Here is a 23,565-nt window from a genome sequence, read left to right on the forward strand (position 1 = left end):
ATATACTTTATTGTTGGGAAAAGTTGATATGCTTCAGTTTGCTGCCATATGACTGGTTTCACATTTGTCTCCAGCGATTATAAGGTAAAACATATCTAAAACAAGTGTCATATATATTTAAAATTCCCTTCTTCAAATGGATTACTTATTTACCTAGCTCTTATCAAGTTGTAAATTACAGTGCATGTCATTTTTATCCGAAAAAATTAAGTAGATGCTTTTTCCACTTGGAACTGGTAGGTTCGCTACATTTTAGTCATTTAGCAGACACTCTTATCCAGAGCGACTTACAGTTAGTGAGTGCATACATTATATTTTTATTTATTTGTTTCATACTGCCCCCCCGTGGGAAACAAACCCACAACCCTGGCGTTGCAAACGCCATGCTCTACCAACTGAGCTACATCCCTAGACCTTATTCATGGTTTCCTCGCGTGGAATTATTAGGGAATTAATTTAAGGTCAGAATTTGGTGTATCTGTAGACACACCACCGCCACAACTTCATTTATTCGATCTCCACCCAAACGAATAGCAGCATTTATTCGATCTCCACCCAAACGAATGGCAGCATTTATTCGATCTCCACCCAAACGAATAGCAGCATTTATTCGATCTCCACCCAAACGAATAGCAGGTGAACAGCACGTTATTCTCATGCTTAAGTTCAAGGTCATAGAGAGAAAAGTGCATAAAAAAAGGCATTACGTTCCATTAACTCAGGTCGGAATCGGGCCCCAAGTGATTTTAATTTTGGAAATGTGTTCCAAAGTATTCCCACTTAACATAGAGCTATAAAAGAGCAATACAGTGCCTTCAGAAAGTATTCAGACCCCTTGAATTTTTCCACATTTTGTTCCTTTACAGCCTTATTCTAAAATTGATTAAATAAAATAAATTCCTCAGCAATCTATACACAATAGCACATAATGACAAAGCGAAAACAGGTTTCTATACATTTTTGCAAATGTATAAAAAAATAAACCTTATTTACATAAGTATTCAGACCCTTTGCTATGAGCCTCGAAATTGAGCTCAAGTGCATCCTGTTTCCATTGATCATCCTTGAGATGTTTCTACAACTTGATTGGAGTCAATTCAATTGATTGGACATGATTTGGAAAGGCACACACCTGTCTATATAAGGTGCCACAGTTGACAGTGCATGTCAGAGCAAAAACCAAGCCGTGAGCTCCGAGACAGGATTGTGTTGAGGCACAGATCTGCGGAAGGGTACCAAAACATTTCTGCAGGATTGAAGGTCCCCAAGAACACAGTGGCCTCCATCATTCTTAAATGGAAGAAGTTTGGAACCACCAAGACTCTTCCTAGAGCTGGCCGCCCGGCCAAACTGAGCAATCGGGGGAGAAGGGCCTTGGTGAGGGAGGTGACCAAGAACCCGATGGTCACTCTGACAGAGTTCCAGAGGTCCTCTGTGGAGATGGGAGAACCTTCCAGAAGGACAACCATCTCTGCAGCACTCCACCAATCAGGCCTTTATGGTAGAGTGGCCAGACGGAAGCCACTCAGTAAAAGGCACATGACAGCCCGCTTGGAGTTTGCCAAAAGGCACCTAAAGACTCTCAGACCATGAGAAACAAGATTCTCTGGTGTGATGAAACCAAGATTGAACTCTTTGGCCTGAATGCCAAGTGTCACGTCTGGAGGAAACCTGGCACCATCCCTACGGTGAAGCATGGTGGTGGCAGCATCATGCTTTGGGGATGTTTTTCAGTGGCAGGGACAGGGAGACTAGTCAGGATCGAGGCAAAGATGAACGGAGCACAGTACAGAGAGATCCTTGATGAAAACCTGTTCCAGAGCGCTCAGGACCTCAAACTGGGGCGAAGGTTCATCTTCCAACAGGACAACGACCCTAAGCACACAGCCAAGACAACACAGGAGTGGCTTTGGGACAAGTCTCTGAATGTCCTTGAGTGGCCTAGCCAGAACCCGGACTTGAACCCGATCGAACATCTCTGGAGAGACCTGAAAATAGCTGTGCAGCAACGCTCCCCATCCAACCTGACAGAGCTTGAGAGGTTCTGCAGAGAAGAATGGGAGAAACTCCCCAAATACAGGTGTGCCAAGCTTGTAGCGTCATACCCAAGAAGACTCGAGGCTGTAATCGCTGCCAAAGGTGCTTCAACAAAGTACTGAGTAAAGGGTCTTAATACTTATGTAAATGTGATATTCCCATTTACTGTTTTTAATAAATTAGCTAACATTTCTAAAAAACAGTTTTTGCTTTGTCATTATGGGGTATTGTGTGTAGATTGATGAGGAAAAAAACAATTTAATCGATTTTAGAATAAGGCTGTAACCTAACAAAATGTGGAACAAGTCAAGGGGTCTGAATACTTTCCGAAGGTGATCGTATACAAATGTAAGCAAGGTTTGAAATTATTATGTTTTAGTCAAATATATCTGTTTCGACTTCTTGTGGTCAATTTGCAGTCTACAAATTATTTGTAATTATGTTCTAGTTGATGATCCCTGGTTATAACATTTTAATCCACAATGTTATTGGGCTTTTATATACATACTTCCAGTTCCAAATGCCTCTGCCACTATACAGTAAATAGAAATGTTGAGGGGAAAAAGTTTGATGGAATTGAAATCATGTTCATGTCAACCCTCTCTCCCGTCTCTTGCATCGCACATTGTGCCAGAAGCTGACATGTCTTTCCTCCACCTCTCAACCGCAGGAGAAACCATGCAAGCGGTACCTGTTTGTGAGGATGTTTTCAGCCCTCAACTGTTTCAAAAAGGCCTCCAGCAACTCTAGAGTAAGTCTAATCATTAAATATCAAAATATATGTAATTGTAGCTTTGGTCTTTTCAGAATCTAATATATCACACAGTGATGAACGTAACTGTCTGAAATGTGTAGCAATATTCTTGTAATTCAGAAATGCTATTTGTTATCAAGCCAAAAGAAGCACAAATTAAAATCATACACAGTAGGCTATCAATTTGATACACACACAGAGAGGACATGTGAGATTGAGCAAGTGGACAAAAACATAAGTGGGCTAATGATGTACACGGAGTTTCTCCCTCCTTTGCCCTCAGAACAGCCTCAATTCGTCGGGGCATGGAATCTACAAGGCGTCGAAAGCGTTCCACAGGGATGCCAGCCCATATTTACTCAAATGCTTCCCACAATTTTGTCAAGTAGGCTGGATGTCCTTTGGGTGGACCATTCTTGATACACACAGGAAACTGTTGAGCGTGAAAAACGCAGCAGCGTAGCAGTTCTTGACACACTCAAACCAGTGCGCCTGGCACCTACTACCATACCCCGTTTACCTTACAGAAAGATGGTAACTAAGAATTCCCACTTAGTTTCTATCCTGATAGGATCCAATGACGTTGGCAAGATCATATGCGCTTAATGGACTTCCTCCGTCAATTACTGAGACCTAGATTATAAGAGGACAATACATGTCAAGAATTACAGGAGAACTTCTCCATTATAAAATAATTCCATCACAACAGTTTCACATCAGGGAGAAAAACACAGTACAAGCCTGAAATGAAAGTTGACTTTTAATTGCAAAAAGACATTACATAATATTTGCAGCACTAAATCAAGGTTGAACAAAGTGAAATATAAAACACAAACAAAATGTGGCCATGGCCCAATATGAGAAGGTTTTTTAATAAACAAAAATGGGATCAGTGGCTGGCAGCAAAACAATTCTGGACATGATAAATGCTGTATTCACCTGGAACTTCCTGTCCTCCAACAGCATTTAATGAAAATGTGCTGTTATCCACTACAACACAGAAAAACAAATAGTTGAAAAAAGACAACCCCAAAAGGAGAGAACAGGTCAGAGGAATACAGTTTCTTTCGAACTTTAAAAGCTACAACTTCTGAAACAACAGCAATGATGCCAAACTTACCTAAGGTCATCCACAGAAACAATCAAACCAGGACATGCAGCAGCTAAGACTTCTCATCCTTTTCATTTGTCTTTTTTTTCTTCTTCTTTTTGTGGCCTTTAGATTTGCCTTTCTCATCATCACTGCTGGAACTGCTTTCTCCATTATCTTTATGCTTTTTGTCACATACTTCCACGGTGGGCTTTCCTTTGGTCTCAACCTTGTCCGGTTTCACCCTACCATGTTTCCCACTGGCAGGGCCAGAGGAAGCAGCGTTAGAGCCCTTATCCACCCTCCCCCTGGCCTTTTGCAGACCTGGTGGGGTGTACCCGCAGACCATAATCATCTTTATCCTGGGGCTTCCAGGTTGTTCCTCTTTGACGTAGATCTTCTCCCTGTCGTTCCTGTAACCCTTTTGGCACACGTCTAGTTTGCGTTTAAGATCAGGATGCCTCTGATCTCTTGGGTCTCTCTGGTCCCTCTGCTTTGGGTCCAGGGGGTGTCTGCTGTGATGGCTAGGGTGTCCTCTGTCATGTCCAGGTCATCTGTTTCCATGCTTCTGCTATAGACAAGGTGAAACAGTTTGGGATTATAATATCGAAAATAGTATCTGGATGTGTGTAAGTCCTTCAGCTTTTGTACCGAAAATAACACCTACCACAATTATTTTTGGGAATTTGACTGGAGTGGACTGGAAAAAAAACTCATGTTTATACTGAGGGGTGATCCAGGTTATGAACAATGCAACGGTTTAACTAGACTATTTATTTGGTCAATTCAGTGTAATTTATACAGTTGGGTTAGTGTGTGGGGAGAGAGAATGTAGTTAGGTTCTTGCCATGCTAGGCTCATTCCACTGGTGGGTTGCTGCATGGCTCTCAGCAGTAGTCATGTCTCCAAAGAACTCCTCACACTTCTGGCAGTTGAACCCGATGACAGGAATGAAAAAGCTAGACCCTGAAAAATATAGGAATGAAAAAGCATTTAAAATCAAATCAAATTGTATTTGTCACATGCGCCGAATACAACAGGTGTAGACCTTACCGTGAAATGCTTACTTACAAGCCCTTAACCAACAATGCAGTTCAAAAAATAGAGTTAAGAAAATATTTACTAAATAAAGTAAATCCGGGTGGCCATTTTATTAATTGTTCAGCAGTCTTATGGCTTGGGGGTAGAAGCTGTTAAGGAGCCTTTTGGTCCTAGACTTGGCGCTCCGGTACCGCTTGCCGTGCGGTAGCAGAGAGAACAGTCTATGACTTTGGTGACTGGAGTTTTTGACAATTTTTTGGGCCTTCCTCTGACACCGCCTATTATATAGTTCCTGTATGTCAGGAAGCTTGGCCCCAGTGATGTACTGGGCCGTAAGCACTACCCTCTGTAGTGCCTTACGGTCGGATGCCGAGCAGTTGCCATACCAGGCGGTGATGCAACCGGTCAGGATGCTCTCGATGGTGCAGCTGTAGAACTTTGTGAGGATCTGGGGACCCATGCCAAATCTGTTCAGTCTCCTGAGGGGGAAAAGGTGTTGCCGTGCCCTCTTCACGACTGTCTTGGTGTGTTTGGACCATGATAGTTTGTTGGTGATGTGGACACCAAGGAACTTGAAACTCTCGACCCGCTCCACTTCAGCCCTGTTGATGTTAATGAGGGCACGCACCCCTGAGGGGCCTCAGTGTGGAGGATCAGCGTGGCAGATGTGTTGTTGCCTACCCTTTAGAATACATTTTATTAGCAAGTAATGATAGAAACAACAAATAAATACATATATTATCTAGATAGAGAAAGACAGGTCTATAATGAATAATACTGTACCATCCTGCTTTAGCAATTCCTCCAGTTCCTTCATAAGAGTCTCTTTCCTTTTCATTTGGTCATGTCTCGATCTCCTCTGACTCTCCTGGTCATCTTTGCTCTAGAAAGTCCCATTTCATCAGAATATTAAAATGCAGTGTTTTCCAGTTTAGACATCACAACATGCTATACACAACATACATCAGGAGTAATTATCATCAGCAATAATGAGTTTTATCTCAGAGAAAAGAGTGTGATTGGAATGATACTGCCAGGTAAATTACCCTTTGTTTGTCTGAATTCCTCTGGGAATGGTTGCTATCATGTGGATCACTATTGGCCCTTTTCTCCCTTGTTGCTAAGAAAGAAAGTGAAATGCAATTAGTCACAAAAGTATTATACTGTAGATTCACATTTTTCCTGATATAGTGAATGTGTTGTTTATAGACTGCTCTAACCTTTAATAATGGACTGTAAAGACTCCAGTGCTTGTTGTATTGGTGCTGTTCCAAGTGCTGGCGAGGCCAGTCTGGGCTCCTGTGATGCCCCAGCTACAAGAGGAAGAGGCAACGCTGGTGCCGGTGATGGCAGTTTCTCCTCCTGCTTTGGCATCTTCCCATCCTTCTGCTGCTGCAGCTTGATCATCTTACTGATCTCCGCCGTACCCAGACTCAGCCCGATGTTCTTCAGCATGGTCTTGATCTTCTCACACTCCTTCACAGTGGGGGCGGGGGCAGGTTTCACATCAGGAGCAGGGACAGGCTGTACCCTCTGCTCAGGCCTCACACTGGACAGGACAAGTTGAGGAGGCATCTTGAAGTCCTGGATTTCACCATGGTTCCCGAACAGAGGCATGCTTTGATAGTAAGTAGGGCCTGCCGGTGAGACCTCTGCAGAGCTTTGCTGGGTAATGGTTGTGGACTGTGCAAAAGGCAGGGTGGCAGAGCGTTGTTTTGCCTGGTTATCCTCATTCCCATAGAGGAAGTCCTCCTCAACCTTCTCAGGCTTCTGAACAGGCGAGACCTCCCTAGTCCCCTGCAGCCAGAAGAAGTCACAGCACACTCTCCCGTGGGGGAGGAGATTGCTGTCAGTTTCCTGCTGTCTCATCTGGGGAACTTCCTGTCCGCTGACTGGATTAGGCCCATCTGGGACTTTAAGAAATTCCTGTCTTCTGGCCAAGACTGGCCCACCTGGAATACTGCTGCTCTGTATTTCTCTGCTGAAGTTATTGGCCTATGGAACAAATAGAAAAGACAAAGGGTTTTATTGTGAGAATTTATTTTACATTTGTTAGATTGCCTAGCCTTCTTCACTGCAGATATAATTGATAGTTTTACAGCAAAATGGGTCTTGCCAGGTTTTAGAAGATTAATTAACTTAACATGACCCATGTCCTTCTCATATTACACCTGGATTGTGAGAATGGCATTCTTGATGGAAGGCATACTGTCCTCCAGTTGCTTGCTGTTTATAACCTGTTTGAGGCCCTGGAGCAGGTCATTGTGTGCGGAGGCGTGACTACTGATGCTACAGCTCCGACTGGGGCTCCTTCTGTCCCTGTGGTCTGGGTGATGGTCCACTCGGCCCTGACTCTTTCCACGGCTGCGACTCCTACTCCTTGCTCTGCTTTTGCTCCTTGCCTGACTTTTCCCTCAGCTACGGCTCCTACTACGAGCCTTGCTTTTTGTTGGTGCTGTCATCTTCAGGACAGGAATACCGGCTTACTTAACGGAGGAATAAACACACATGTTCATCGTTGGTGTTTTAACCAGAACACGGGAAAATGCCCATTCTTTACTTTCGCACATGCGCAGTTGTACATCTCTCATAGGGCATGACTGTACCAGTGTAAGAACACAATTTATAACATATTAGTCTATATGTTAACACCCCCACTTGCTCTTATACTGTACAAGTCGTATTCAACCTAACTATCAACACATTTAGCTTACAGTTAAACATCTCACAAATGTCAGTTTACATTCCAAACATATAACCCAAGAATTTTTCATTTTTGAACTTCGTTACAGGTTTAGTCAAAACATCTGCAACCATGTCTCTCCCGTTGGACAATATTCAATACTTATTTTGCCATCACTGAGTGCAGATCAAATGAAATGATATCTGATGTCAACATGTTTACACCTCTGACGACATACTGGGTTCTTTGACAGAGCAATTGCACCTTGGTTATCTTCAAAGATTGTTACTGGTGCATATTGGCACTCACTATCCATCTGGCCCAATAACTGTACAAGGTACAAACTTTCTTGTGTAGTAGCAGCCAGTGCCATGTACTCTGCTTCACATGTAGATAAAGCTACAGTTGGCTGCTTCTTAGACCTCCATGAAATAACAGGTCCACATTTAGTTAAACTAAAACAATACCCTGTTATGCTTCGTCTGTCACTTTGATCTGCTGCCCAATCAGCATCACTATATGCTACGAGGTTGAGTTTTTCCACCCCCTTTTTGTAACACAACTCCTGATTCATTGTCCCCTTCAAGTACCTCAACACATGTTTAGCTGTTATCCAGTGTTGCTCTTTTGGTTCTGATAGGTATTGTGACAGCTTGCTGACAATCCAACTGATATCCGGTCTTGTACATGTCATAACATATATCAAGCTGCCTATCACTTCACGATACCTTTTTGAATCAATAGGTTCACCATCACCATCAAAGTCTGTTTTTTGTTCACATGGTGTTGACCTTGTTTTACAGTCTGACATACCAAACCTTTCCAGTATCTTGGTTATGTACCTTGTTTGGCTCATCTTTATTTTCCCTTCACTTTGTGTAAAATCAATGCCTAGGAAATGTCTAAGCCTCCCAAGATCTTTCATCTTAAATTTTTCACTTAACATTTCTTTTACACTTGTGAGTGAGTCACTATCACTAGCAGCGATAATTAGATCATCGACCCAAATTATCAAAATGATCCTTTCTGTTGCAGTTTGTTTGTTTGTAAACACAGTGATCAGCTGGGTTCTGTGTAAAACCATTTTCACTAAGGTGATCATGCAACATTTTGTTCCAGTTCCTTCCTGACTGTTTCAGGCCGTACAGTGACTTGTTCAGTTTGCAGACTAGTTGCTCACCTGTATCTGACCTGACTTCAAAACCCTCTGGTTGCTCCATGTACACTTCACAGTCAATAGGAGCATGTAGATATGCTGTTTTGACATCCATCTGATGTAACTCTAAGTCATACTGAGCTGCATCAAACAACGTACTAATGTCATATTTGCAGTTGGAGAAAAAGTCTCCTTATAGTCTATTCCTGCCACTTGACTATATCCCTTTGCAACATATCTTGCCTTGTATGTCTCAGTCTCATCTGAATTGTTTTTGACCGCATAGACCCACCTGCCCCCCACTGCATTTTTACCCTCTGGCAGTGTGGTCAATGTGAATGTATCATTTTCCCTAAGGGAATCCATCTCCTCCTTCATAGCAGTAGCCCAAATCTCTGATTTTGGTGAAATCATTGCTTCTTTGAAGGTTTGTGGTGCATTGCACATTACTCTGTAGCAGTAGTCAACACTAGGTGGTATCTGGTCATCACACTTCACTTTACACTCATAGTCTTTTAAGTACTGGGGCTTCTTCCTCTCTCTGTCTGGATAGCGTGGACTCTGACTATCTGAAGTCTCGATTTGCACATCTTGTGTCTCTTCGGAATTTTGATCTGCCATCTTGGCTTTTGGCATGGGGGATTCAAATCTCTCCCCATGAAGATCATCACTCATTTCCAAATCTGTCTGAGTTTGGCGTTCGACTACACCTTTTGTAACGAACTTGACTAATCTGTTTTTAAGAACTTTTCCAGTGTCTGGGTAGTAGACTAGGTATGCTGGACTATTTTTATCATACCCGACAAAAATACCCTTTTCACATCTTGAGTCCAACTTTTTCTTGTTCTGTCTGTATGCATAGCAAACAGATCCAAATTCTTTCATCTTTGAAAGATCAGGCTTTCTCCCAGTAAACATGTAGTGTGGAGTCTGTCCTACACGCTTATTGTAACACCTATTGCGAATTACTGCAGCAGTCATTACAGCATATGTCCACAATTTCTTTGGTAGGTTGCTCTCAAGTAGCATGCATCTTGCCATTTCAAACAGTGTTCTCCAATTTCTCTCAGCGGTCCCATTTTGATGGGGTGAGTAAGGGGCTGAAGTTTCATGTCTTATGGCATTCTTACTGAGCAGTGACTGGAACTATTTGGCTGTGTACTCTGTGCCATTATCTGACCTGACACACTTTATTTTTCCATAAGGGGCCACATCAGCAATAAACTTCTCAGTAGCTTTTACAGTATCACTTTTTGCTTTTAGGAAATACACAAAAACTGCCCCTGAATAATCATCCGTAAATGCTAGAGTATATCTGAACCCATCTTTCGCCTCTGGCTCAATAGGGCCAGCCAAATCAGTGTGCACAAGCTCAAGAGCTGCTTTTGCCTTTTCATCAGGCTCTCCGTTTCTGCTCTGAACACATTTTCCCTGTGTGCAGATTTCACAGTTGAGGGTAGATTTGTCAATCTTACCTGTGATTTTCATTCCCTCTGTCACATTTTCTAACTTTGACACATCCTCAAAATTACAGTGGCCAAGAATTTTGTGCCATGTGTGAATATCATAACACCCATGACATCCATCATCATTTTCATCACTTACAGTGTTAAGATAGTAAAGTCTATCGTACTCCTCGATGTCAAAAGTGGTACCGTTCTTGTGGATGAGCTTGTTACACCCCTGTCGAAAGTTGACTGAAGCTCCGTTGGCTGTCGCTGCTTTAACAGAGAAAATGTCCTGTGGAAACGACGGCACGTACAGCGCCTTCGTCAGCGTTGTTTTCACCCGACGACCCGTGTTGTCTCTCGGGTAAACCTCCGCTGCACCTCTCCTCTCCGCGACACCATTCGTTCTTGTTCCGTCAGCCAGCTCCACGGAATGTTTTTCCGGTTTGAAAGTCTCGTCAAACTCCTTAAACTTCCCGATGTCCGTGACTATATGTGACGTTGCTCCCGTATCAACCATCAGCCCTTTTTGTTTCAGTCCACGAACCTGACAGTCACTTATTTTGAATGCAAATGTGTGGCCTTCAGCATCTGTTGCTTGTTTCACATTGTCTCTTCTTTTTCGTCTGCAATTTGTGTCAGTATGAGTGGAGCTCTTGCAAAAACTACACCACTGTCTCCGTTCTCTGTGCTCTCCAGTAACGGTACATTCCCGGGCCTTGTGCCCTTTCTGGCCACAGTTGAAGCAGGTTATCTCGGTCCCTTTATCTCTTCCTCTTGGCTAGCTAACTTTAATGTTACTTGCCTTCATCACGTTGTCGTCAGTGGAAATGGCGCTAAACTTCTCGGTGCTTTCATAGCTCCTCAACTTGGTTTTGAACTTGCCATAAGTTGTCGGCTCGTCACTCTGCGTTATGTGGATGGCAAACGGCTTAAATGATTCGGGCAAACCTTTCAGAATCATTGCAATCAACAGCCCGTCACTTAAAGTCTCTTCAGAATTCCTCAGTGCTGTAATAGCCGTCTCAGCACAAATGATATAATCCGTAACACTTTCGTCACTGGCTTTCTGAAGAGAAGTTAGCTCAGTGTAGAGGCTAATCACACGTGGCTTCCCTTTACCTCCATAATGTTCCCTCAATATCTTCAACGCTTTTCTCCCATCATCTGCTGCTTCTCTCATTATCAGGGAAAGACTTATCATCCAAAACCTGTATCAATTCGGCGTAGGCTTCTTCATTTTTCTCTCCGTCTTCTTCATCTTCATCCACGCTCAATATGGTGGCCTTTAGCCCTAGCAAACGCAAGTGTCCCAAAAACTTCGTCTCCCATAACTCGTAGTTTTTTTTCATCTCCGTCGAAACATAATCTATTCCATCGGCTTCCATGTTCCCTCCTGGGCCCATAACCTGTTGGTGCTGTCATCTTCAGGACAGGAATACCGGCTTACTTAACGGAGGAATAAACACACATGTTCATCGTTGGTGTTTTAACCAGAACGCGGGAAAATGCCCATTCTTTATTTTCGCACATGCGCAGTTGTACATCTCTCATAGGGCATAACTGTACCAGTGTAAGAACACAATGTATAACATATTTGTCTATATGTTAACACTTTTGCTTCTGACCTGGCTCTTTCCACGACTGCGACTCCTGCTCCGTGGTCTGCTTTTGCTTCTTGCCTGGCTTTTTCCTCAGGTACGACATCTGCTGTGCGGACGGCTCTTGCTTCTCACCTGGCTCTTTGCTCGGCTCTTGCTCCTGCTTTCCTTTGCTGGACTACGAGATTTGCTCCAGAGTCTTTGCCTCTCATAGCCCCAGTCTTCTGGTACACCTGGTGCCTTGACTGGCTTCCCTGCGTCCGACAGGTTGACTCCTTTGAGGAAGTCAGGGACTGGCTTATTGGCTGCAAGGCATCTGAGGAATTATTCACCAGCCGTCAAGTTCTCACTGATATACAAGTAAAAGCTGTTTAGATTCCTGTCCATTGCAAGCAGTTATAGTTGAATGAGGTTGTGAACTAGGGGGCGATTCCACGCCAGCGTAGGTGGAAAACATTGTGGGTATCTCAGATTGTTCTGGCAATTCTCACATAGAATCTTTATTGGGAGGAAGGATGTGTGACATGCTTTTTACATTTGTATCACAAACCATTGTTTTGTTTTTTGATCATTATGAAAGTGGCCATTTTAGGCCCTTTTTAGACCTATGCATGCCTCCTATGATCCATGAACCATACATGATAGAGACAACATCTTGATGTCATTATACTCCTTATAGTGTGCTCTCAAATATGGAGCATGTCTAGATTCTGAAATACAATTTTTCACATTCATTTATTCAACATTAAAATATGAATATTAAAATCCTTAAGAGTCTAAGTAACATAATCCCTATGAAAATATGTCAGTTTAAGGTAGAGATCTGTTTTTTTGCATGGGCTGCGTCTCAATCCACCACATCCGCCTATGTCAGTCTTCTGTATCTGCTGTGGAAGGTGGCCGAGTTAAATTCTCACTAATACGTCTGTAGAGTCTGTGGAAAGAGACTCTCACAAAACACGATAGTGTTCTCGTTTTGTTCTACATCCCCCACAAGTGTCACAGGACTTGTCTGAAGGTAACCCACACAAATGAATGGAAGTATAAAGGTAGTTTTGTGCCAACAAATATAAGACGCTAAATGTGTCCAAAAAAACTAAAACATTTCCTGAGCTTTCTTATATCTCCTAGATATAGGACAGACACTTCAAAACCCTATTCCTTAAGATGTATTTTTTGCCTGTCTTTTTTGCCATTGATGAATATGTTATTCAATGCATTTCTATGGGCTATAGTAGTAAAGGCCATTTTATACTTAGAATTTGACATTATAGTTCACAGCCCTCCTTTTGGATTGCACATTCAGCAAATCACCAGCAGAGGGAGTTCCCTTTAAATCAGTTTAATGTTAGTCCAGTGGATAGGTGCAATAATTGTGCATTTTATGATAAATTATCAAACTTGATACACTAATACTACATACCTTAAGGAACATTTCTAATGTCTGGGAAGCCTGTCAGTCAACCAGGGTGGCCATTTGAATAAAATGGTTGCCATTCGGATTTCCTGTTAGAAGAAAACAGGGTAAAATCATTCCAAACAATATAAAATGACTTTGTAATGTTATCTATCCACTACATATACCCCACAGATGATATAGACAACAATTCTGAGCATAAAGTACTCTTAAGACCATAATGGGGGTCATATTGAGGTCATTTTGACCATAATCCAGCAGCTACACGAAATATCACACACAGCTAGGGCATGTCTAAAGAAGTATTTTTGGCTATATTGCTATCACATATTTTGTCCCCCCTTGCGGCCATTTCCAATATGGCCACTAAACAGCTGCCTGGGGCCATATTGGACACATTAAGATATTTCCATAAATGATTGGTACAGCCCAATGATGGCTTAAAATGTTTGAGGGGGTCTGGCAAACACAATATTTTGACCTCCCCACATTATAATTGGTAGAGGAAGTGTAAACTATAACATAGCTGATTCGCTAAGAGCATAGCTGATTCGCTGTTTAAACAAAGGTTAGCCATGTGTTGGCAAAAATTAATATCCAAGTCAAGAAAAGCTTACCAGCAGCCAGCTGCACTTGCCGCACTGGTAGCCTATTCACAGGTGCTTTTTCAAAACCTATGTCAGATAATCCAGCAAAGCCCCGTTTCCACTGGTACTTAAAATTAGGGCCAAATTCGAGCTGGCTCAAATGGAATTCTGAAATTTGAGCTGGGTCGAGGGAAACCCGAGCCAGCGCAGCCCTGTTTCACAACTGGTGCCAGATCGATTAGAATTTGGGATGGTGCCGGAGTTACTTTGCAACCACCAGCTGATCACTGCTGACACCACAGATAGGGTTAGTTATAAAAATCTTTGCTGACACCACGTTTAGCTAGCTCGTCTGGGCTTGTTGCTGTTAGCTATCACATAGACAAGCAGTACTGCAGTAGTTAGACATGACACAAATTACCACCATAGCTGGAACCTTCATTTATTTTTGCCCAACACAAACTTTTATGAGAACAGTCAGCCCTCGAATGATCGCTACCTAACATTAGCTTGCAAATCAGGGTTGAAACAAGCTAGCTAGCTAATGTGAGCTAGCAGAAATTTTAGCTGGCCGTCATATTGAAAGCTAGCTAGCTACATCATATCAAACCTGTCATCTGGTTTGCTTGGTTAGCTAGCTAGCTAATAGTCAATGCCATTGCAAGCAAGGCAGGAATTAAGCTAGCTAGCTAGCTAGCCTGTTATGCTAGCGATGACGCTAATCATTTTGCTAGCAAGCTAAATACACTGAGCAAAAATATACCCAATAAATTACTGGGAGTTTATACATAGTGTGCGACTATATTAGTTTTTGTAGCTTGCAGAAAAATATAAACGCAACATGTAAAATATTGGTCCCATGTTTCATGAGCTGAAATAAGAAATCCTACACATTTTCCATACGCACAAAAAGCTTATTTCTCTCAAATGTTGTGCACAGATTTGTTTACATCCCTGGCCTGGCTCCCAAGTGGATGGGCCTATGGCCTCCCAGGCTCACACATAGCTGCACCCCTGCCCAGTTATGTGAAATCCATAGATTAGGGCCTATGAATGTATTTCAAATTCACTTATTTCCTTATATGAACTGTAACTCAGTAAAAACGTTGAAATTGTTGCATTTATATTTTTGTACAGTATACATGGCTCTGAATCTGGCAGGAGTATGGGGTAAATTGTTTTTAAAAAATGGTGAAGCTGAATTAAATTCTTCAACATCTTGCTAGATAGCAACATTAGCCAAGCCAGCTGCACAGTCACATATTGGCTACCTAGCAACATGACATATCTAATTTCTGGAGGCAGTGGAAACGCAATTCGAGCTAGCCTACCTACTAAGGCCAGCCCAACCCGGGTTGACTTCAAAGTGCCAATTGAAACGGGGCTTAAGTGTAATTGGCTCCAATGAGTGTAATTTGCTCAATAGTAGGAGTTAAGAAATAAAGTTGCTATCATTAGAAATAAGATATTATCCTCTTTTCTACTGTAGGTATGTAATTCAAAATGTGTATTATGTTGCTAGCAATATTCATAAAAACATTTAAATCAAAATATATATTTTTTCCACTTTTATTTTGTATATATTTTTCGCTGACCCCGGTTGATACCCCTGGTCTAGCCTATTCATAGACGCTAGCTAACTCTAGCGTCTATTCAAGAAGGTAGCCTATCTTAATAATAAAATATAATATGCCATTTAGCAGACGCTTTTATCCAAAGCGACTTACAGTCATGCGTGCATACATTTTTTTGTGTATGGGTGGTCCCGGGGATCGAACCCACTACCTTGGCGTTACAAGCGCCGTGCTCTACCAGCTGAGCTACAGAGGACCACAGGACCATCTTCCCGGCCGGGGGTGTTTGTTAAGAGCCCTGACGTTCAGTCTGAACGTTAACACACATCACTTGCAGTACAGTTTTGGAAACACAAGGACATTATCTTAGGGTTCCCACACGGCCATATATATATATATACTGAACAGCAATATAAACGCAACATGTAAAGTGTTGGTCCCCTGTTTCATTAGCTGAAATAAAAGATCCAAGAAATGTGCCATATGCACAAAAAGCTTATTTCTCTCAATTTTTGGCCACATTTGTTTACATCCCTGTTAGTGAGCATTTCTCCTTTGCTAAGGTAATCCATCCACCTGACAGGTGTGGCATATGAAGAAGCTGATTTAACAGTATGATCTTTACACAGGTCCACCTTGTGCTGAGGACAATAAAAGGCCACTCTAAAATGTGCAGTTTTGTCACATAACACAATGCCACAGATGTCTCAAGTTTTGAAGGAGCGTGCAATTGGCATGCTGACTGCAGGAATGTCCACCAGAGCTGTTGCCAGATAATTTAATGTTCATTTCTCTACCAAGAGCCGCCTTCAACATAATTTTCGAGAATTTGGCAGAACATCCAACGGGCCTCGCAACAGCAGACCACGTGTACCCCACCAGCCCAGGACCTTCACTTCCGCCTTCTTCACCTGTGGGATCGTCTGAGACCAGCCACCCGGGCAGTTGATGAAACTGAGGAGTATTTCTGTCTGTAATAAAGCCCTTTTGTGGGGGAAAAACAAATTATGATTGGCTGGGCCTGGCTCCCACAGTGGGTGGAAATCCATAGATTAGGGCCTAATTTATTTATTTCAATTGACTGATTTCCTTATATGAACTGTAACTCAGTAAAATCTTTAAAATTGTTGTGTTTATATTTTTGTTCAGTATATGAAAAATATTGTTAAAACCAGTTAACAGTGTACAGTAAGTGTATATTTTGCATAGTGAAATTATTTTTATGTGAAAGTAGAGGGCTTTATGTTTCCAAAACCGTATCGCAAGCGAGATTTATTAACGTTTCTACATACCTGCCAACTTTTCAAAACACTTTGGAGTGAGATTTTGTCCTGGGTCCGCCTGGGTCCTGCAGTCGGTGAAAAGCAATTGCACTGCCTGCGTCTCAGAACTGCGGCCGCCTTGATCTCATGAGGTTATCGTTGCCCGCGTGTGCATGAGTCGGGATCAAGTCAGACACAAATCTAACCAGCATGCATTGGGCGGTGATCGCCGGTGATCGATTCTGCGCAGACCTGGCTCATCTCAAATGAGCCTCTTGTCTATGATCTGTCGGCATGGTTATACTGGCCTGTGGCCTTCTTGGAGGCCTTGATGATATCGGAGGGGGGCTCCCATTTGAAGCAGGGCTCCAGATTGGCCATCTTTATGGTCATTATTGAGGACAGGGTGCCATCCAATGCTAGGCTGTTTCTTCTCTTGGTTTTGTTCAGTCTCACAACTGAAAACACCCTCTCAGCATCTGCGTTTGCATGGGGCAACACCAGGACAAGCTTGGCGACGGCAGCAAGCCTCTCGAATTCTTTGGCTCCTGTCACCTATGGAAAATGCACCAAAACACAATGGAAAAACATACCTTGATTTTTGATTGATTAATACTGTGAGTATACTGTAGGTTGATCCATTAACAAAGTTCAGATAAAAACATTCATAATTTGCAACATGCATGACACATATATGCATGCAACAATTTTAAGCAACAGATGTAGCCAAGCCACACCTGCCAAAAGGAAAGACAAAAAAGGAAAAAATGTTTACCTTATGCTTCCGGGTTGCCATTTCAGCCCAGAAGCTTTCCATTTCAGTTTAGTCCTGCAGGGATATCATTGGCATGGTCTGATAATTTAGAAACTCCTCACCCAGAAGGTCATGCTCCTCTGGTCAATGGTATGGGAGGAGATGGGGAAACCTATTTATGAAAGTAGAGTTACAAGTTGTTACGTTTTAGGTATATAGTCATCAACCAGCAGCAGTTCATACACATCTTTGAGGAGAAGCCACATAAGAATATCTCATGTGCAGTTTAGGAGTGAACACACCTCATCATAAAACACAGGGTATTTTAGCTAAGATGATAGACAATAATTAGAGAAAAAAAAACTAACCTTTCAACAAAGTACAGGACATCTTCGATGTCACTTTCAGCCCTCTGCCGTACATCTACAAATTGTGCGTGCTTGATCAGTGGCTCTTCCAGTGGCAGCTTCTTAAGTGCATAGTCCACAGCACTTGTCAGGAAACACAACACAGCTTCATGGAATGAATCCACCTGCTGTGGTGTGATGTCACCCTCATCGAGTAATCTGTTAAGTTTAGCCCTGGTTGTGAACCCAATGTTCAACTTTCTTCCTGTCACAGATACAGCATATCGGTATAAGGTACAAGGCTAAATATCACAGTGTTTGATCATAATAATAGTCAAATACTAACCTGGTAAATGGTTTGCCTTTTCTTCAAAGGCAATTTCACAAGGCTCCTCATGGCACTGCAGAGCTGCTGGAACCATAAACTTGGAACATAGCTTGCGTACGAATTTCACCATCTATAACAGACATTTACAAAAATAGTAGGTGAAACCTGTTTTAGAGGATCCCTGCAGATATCAGCAAGAAACACAGAATGGAAAAAAACAGCAAAATCCAATCCCACCTCATCATGTAACAAAAATATTGATGACTGCTCTCTCTGAAGCAGCAAGTTGAAAGAAGTGAAAGTTGGTACGGTGGCTTGGAAGAACAGCAGGTACACTTCTGTCATGGGGTCAGTGAATGTCTGCACAAGTCTCTTGAACCTGGCCTGATTTTCATATTGAATCAATCAATAAATAACACAAAACAAGAGGTTGTCATTAATACAAGTATGTGACTAACAATCCATGTAGTTGCTGCATAATGAAATTGAAAATTGATGACCATACTAGCAGATTTGTAGTAGCTGGCCAGAGGTTCATACAGCCTCAGGATCCTGGTCACACAACGTTCAAGGCTTAGCCAACGGACCGAGATATGCAGGAGGACCTCCATGTACTCCGCTTCATGGAGCTCACAAAACTCTGTTTTAGACATTAAATCCATATCATATATTTTCTACAGCTCAGCATTTCAGTATTACACTTAATAGTATCAAACATGCATACCTGTCAGGTATCCTTTCCGATTTGTGCTACCCTTGAACCAGTAACCGATGTCCACTACCATATCCTCCAAATCAAAACCGGACACCTGCAATGCATAAATCAATCATAACACATTCAGTCAATGCACGTAATTAGGATACAAATAACAAGTTACATGTAAAGATAAATCAGGCCTTAACTCACTTTAAAAAACCTTTAAAAAATCCCACTCCTGCAGCTTTGGCGGTGTTATGTGCCACATGACAAGGACAACCATGAATATAGGTGTTGGGATGCTTCTGGAGCACCCTAGAGGCAATGGAATTACGTGGTCCAATGTTCACAGCTGCATTGTAAACAGAGACCAATGCAGTTCTCCCAAGGGATGCCATGCTCCTCTATGGTGGAGTTAATTTTGGTGAAGATCTCACTTGCTGTCCCACACCTCGTCCCACTTGTTGTGCACATATTTAAAAACTGGTGGACAACTTTGCTGCCCATGAAGACCCGGACAGTAAGCGGGTTCATCTTTTCCACTCCTATAATGACAAGTTAGAATCATACAGATGTTCATGTTATTAGATGTTTAAAAATACACAAAGCACATGTTTTGCAGAGGAGAAAAATCTCAAATAGTTTGTGAAATACCAGTGTCATTCGACCCATCCGTAACAAGGGTATACAGGGCTTTTTTTCATCTCCTTCACAAGCTCCTGTGTGAAATATGGCGCGAGTGCTTCATTGGTAATGCAGGATGACTTAGTCCTGGCACACCTGTACTCCTGCGCTGTCTTCGAATCTCCGAAACATTCTTTTAGGAGAGGCCCCAGGTGGTCCGCAAAGGCTAGGGGGACGTTGTGAACTACCAACCCAGCTGTCATTTTGACCTCAGCCCTTCTTGTCTGTAAGAAATTAAAAATTATTAATCCTCCCAAAAGACCATAGTTTATTTAAAATAGACGCCTGCGATAATAGGGCACAGGTAAAAAACACATTCAGCAACTAAGATCTCAAATTAAGAAAACTGGACTGTACTACACTGAAATACAAACCACAAATTAGTCAAAACTATCAACCATGACTTTACCGTGATCAACTAGAACACAAAACTCTTGACTGAACCTTGACAGAATTATTACACATATCATACTTAACCTCTTGTGCAGACATACCCCCAACAGATGGAACGGCCATTGCATATTGGGATATTGTGGCTGTGGACTGGAGAGCTCGTTGCTTATCTTGGTGGCCTTTGCATTTTATATGGCGCACTACATCTGTCACACCCTGGTGGCAACATGAGTTTTCAATACGGCAGACTGCACACCAGTAGTGCGTGTTGAGGCTCCCTCTGGTAATAAATGGCCACTAAGAGGTCCACTCATTTTTGAAAATGGATTTATATGTTGCTGCTCCAGCCAGAGCACGACTCTTCTGGCCCTGCTGTTGGATTGGGGGGGGTCTCTTCTGTCTGTCCCTCTGTGCCTTCTTCCATCTGCCCTGTTGGTTGTTCTATTTGTCCTGTCTGTTGCTCCTCTGCATGTGCGTCAATCTGTCCTGTCTGTTGCTCCTCTGCATGTGCGTCAATCTGTCCTGTCTGTTGCTCCTCTGCTTGTTTGTCAGTCTGTCCTGTCTCCTGCTCTCTCTGTCCTTTGTGTTGCTCCTCTGTCTGTTGTCCTGTCGTTTCTATCAATCGTTCTGGCTGTTCTGTCAGTGTGTTTGTCTGTCTTTTCTCACTTGGCTGGTTCTTTAAATAAAATAAAAGGTTTCGCTTTTGTCCTGGCAAAGGTCTCTTACGGGACATCTTTGAAACCTTAAACAATTCAAATGGTCATGTTGGTTTAATAACTCTACTCTCAGTTACAAAAAGATACCTACTTCTATTGCACACATTTCCTGTATTTATGTTAAATTCTTTGGAATACATCTTACCTGTTCGAAATCAGCTGAGTTTACATTCACCACACTAAATCATGTTCACACGCACAAACAAATAATTTCTTTCAATATTTAAAGTTTAAGAGAGTGAGTATTCAATTAGACATTTCATTGTTACATACCTAGTCTCAGCTCAGCTTCTTATCAGACTTCTTGAGGTAGTGACCGTTTCTTCTCCGGTTGACTTTCGCGGCAATGGTATCTCTTCTTCTGTTGCTAACTTCGGGGTGCAGCACATACGGTTCAGTGGCGCTCATCAGCGCCATCTACCGTCGGGGAGTTTGAAAAAAGGAACGAACGAGTCAAGGCCGATTTTTTTTGCGTGAGAAATTGGATGTGTGGCGTGAGTGCGTGTGAAAACAGGCAAAAACGTGTGTCACACGGCGAAAGCGTGAGAGTTGGCAGCTCTGTTTCAAAACGTTAACAGAGCGTTGGGTTTGTAGTTCCCAGGAATAAGGCAGAATGCCACATCGGGTTCTCAAGAGCATGTACAGGTCTAAAAAGGGCCCTAAAATAGCCACTTACATCATGATTTTGTAAAAAATAGTTTGTGATACAAATGTAAAAACACTGTCAAACATGCTTCCTCCCAATTACGTTTCTATGTGAGAACTGCCAGAAAAATCTGAGATACCAAAAATATATTTCTGCCTATGCTGACGTGGAATCGTCCATAAAAATTTCACAAAATCCATGAACCTTGCCATTTCCCCACCTCTCCTCTCTTTGACGTGGTTCCAAAGGATTGGTGGACCACTGCGGCATCTTAAACTGCTGTGTGTCTGGTGGGAGAATCTGTTGACTGTCCAGACTGATCACTGTACTGCGGTCAATGGAGAAGCTGCTGCAGTGTGGGGTCTGGTTGAGATACAAACAACATATCAACATAGTTAGCTGACCATTGTAATCATCAACATTTTGGTGCGTTGGCTGTGTGCACCATGTCTACCAGTATCCTAGTTAAGCATAAACCAAGTAGTTAGCTAGAGTAGCGATCCCAACAGCAAAAGACTTGATCAAGAAACGAACTCGACTTGTTGAGAAGCACATTCGCTGACACGTACATTCATATAATGCTCTCTCGTGGGCCTGTGGAGGTTTTCACCGTGGAACATGGGGTGGCGGGCAGAAGGGCCCTCCATAGCAGGGACCGGGTGGAGGTAACAGTACATGGCGGGGTAGGTGGACAAACAGAGCAGGGCTCCGGTGTTCTTCCGGATTGAGAAAACCACGAAACATTGTCGCTGTCAAATGACCATGGCAATTCAATTAATGATAACTATCAATCTTATCAGGGATACGACCAAATGTCTAACAAATAATTTACTGAGCTACCGTTAGGTGCCACGACCGTGTCAGAGTTTCTAAACAGAGGCGCAGCATCGCGAGACTTCCGGGAACGTTTGCAAAAACAGACCAAACCTGGGTTTGAGAAGTCAGTGAGTGAAACATTCTTCCTTAGTTGTTAATTTTCTCGAAATCTAAAGGCACAAACTAGATTCGAGCCAATGTCTTAGGTAGTTGAACATGTTATTACTCCAACCTCGTGAAAGTGACACGTTTTCATTTTCGTCAAAAACAACTTTATATCGAAGCCTGCATTTCAAAATAAAAGCCCCCACTGGACCTAGGATTAGCAATAGCATTACACGTTAAACTATACTAATTGATTACATTATCAATAATTCATTGATATGAGGTGCTAAATTGGGTCCACTTGTTTTCAAATTAAGTGTACAAAACTGGTGGTCACAACTAAAGCTGAAATACGACCAAATAAACAAATAAGATTTTATTGCTCACCACTCATTCATTCACACATCCAAAAGTTTTTCTTACATCCAAGTATGTACACAATTTTGTCTATAAGCAGCATTAGGTGTTGTCTTTCATATAAGTAACAGAGGAGATACCAGTCAAAACTATTTGCAACAGCAAAAAACTTCAGGGACTCCAGCTTCTTTTTACCCCATTCCTAGTTATAACAAGCTAGCGTAAACAAAGTGCAAAACCAAAAAAGCACTGCTTTCTTTTCAAGTATTAATCAAATTCAATAAAACTAAGGATGGTCTATAATACTTCCACAATTGTCAGCTTACAATATGTAGATATGATATATACAGTGCTGTGAAAAAGTATTTTCCCCCTTTCTGATTTTCTCTATTGTTGCTACTTAATGTTATCAGATCTTCAACCAAAACCTAATTAAATAAATGGAACCTGAGTTTACAAAAAAAATACATTTTTTAATTTATTTAATTAACAAAATTATGTAACACCAAATTCCCCTGTGTGAAAAAGTAATTGCCCCCTTACACTCAATAAGTGGTTGTGCCACCTTTAGCTGCAATGACTGCAAACAAATGCTTCCTGTAGTTTTTGATCAGTCTCTCACATCGCTGTGGAGGAATTTTGGCCCACTCTTGCATGCAGAACTGCTTTAACTAAGCGACATTTGTGGGTTTTCAAGCATGAACTGCTCGTTTCAAGTCCTGCCACAACATCTCAATTGGTATTAGGTCTGGACTTTGACTAGGCCATTCCAAAACTTCAAATGTGTTGCTTTTTAACCATTTTCATGTAGACTTGATTGTGTGTTTTGGATCATTGTCTTGCTGCATGACCCAGCTGCTCTTCAGCTTCCGCTCACAGACGAATGGCCTGACATTCTCCTGTAGAATTCTCTGATACAGAGCAGAATTCATGGTTCCTTCTATTAAGGCAAGTCGTCCAGGTCCTGAGCAGCAAAGCATCCCCAAAACATCACACGACCACTACCATGACCACTACCATGCTTGACCGTTGGTATAAGGTTCTTACTGTGGAATGCAGTGTTTGGTTTTTG

At 42.2% G+C, this 23,565-nt stretch overlaps 1 protein-coding gene across 2 annotated transcripts; it reads right to left on the reverse strand.

Moving 5' to 3' along the window:
- Positions 1 to 3,535: 3,535 nt before the first annotated feature.
- Positions 3,536 to 22,094, reverse strand: LOC311136180 (uncharacterized protein). 2 transcript variants are annotated; one of them, XM_084170279.1, is made up of 17 exons: positions 21,785 to 22,094; positions 21,436 to 21,578; positions 20,843 to 20,986; positions 19,431 to 19,684; positions 18,987 to 19,321; positions 18,804 to 18,888; positions 18,585 to 18,719; positions 18,098 to 18,463; positions 17,773 to 18,016; positions 17,426 to 17,576; positions 16,681 to 17,205; positions 13,234 to 13,316; positions 6,143 to 6,917; positions 5,969 to 6,042; positions 5,706 to 5,805; positions 4,729 to 4,847; positions 3,536 to 4,452 (listed from the first exon to the last, which is right to left on the reverse strand). In XM_084170279.1, exons 12-17 carry the CDS (start codon positions 13,243 to 13,245, stop codon positions 4,432 to 4,434), a joined length of 1,101 nt encoding a protein of 366 aa, XP_084026405.1. In that variant the 5' UTR covers positions 13,246 to 13,316; positions 16,681 to 17,205; positions 17,426 to 17,576; positions 17,773 to 18,016; positions 18,098 to 18,463; positions 18,585 to 18,719; positions 18,804 to 18,888; positions 18,987 to 19,321; positions 19,431 to 19,684; positions 20,843 to 20,986; positions 21,436 to 21,578; positions 21,785 to 22,094; the 3' UTR covers positions 3,536 to 4,431. The 2 variants fall into 2 exon arrangements, with proteins under 2 accessions (XP_084026405.1, XP_084026406.1); XM_084170280.1 differs by lacking the exons at positions 16,681 to 17,205; positions 17,426 to 17,576; positions 17,773 to 18,016; ... (6 more) ...; positions 21,436 to 21,578; positions 21,785 to 22,094 and having other exon boundaries at positions 13,234 to 13,402.
- Positions 22,095 to 23,565: the final 1,471 nt, after the last annotated feature.

Source organism: Coregonus lavaretus (genome assembly GCF_964263955.1).
Source record: "Coregonus lavaretus genome assembly, chromosome: 1".
Taxonomy (NCBI): Eukaryota; Metazoa; Chordata; class Actinopteri; order Salmoniformes; family Salmonidae; genus Coregonus; species Coregonus lavaretus.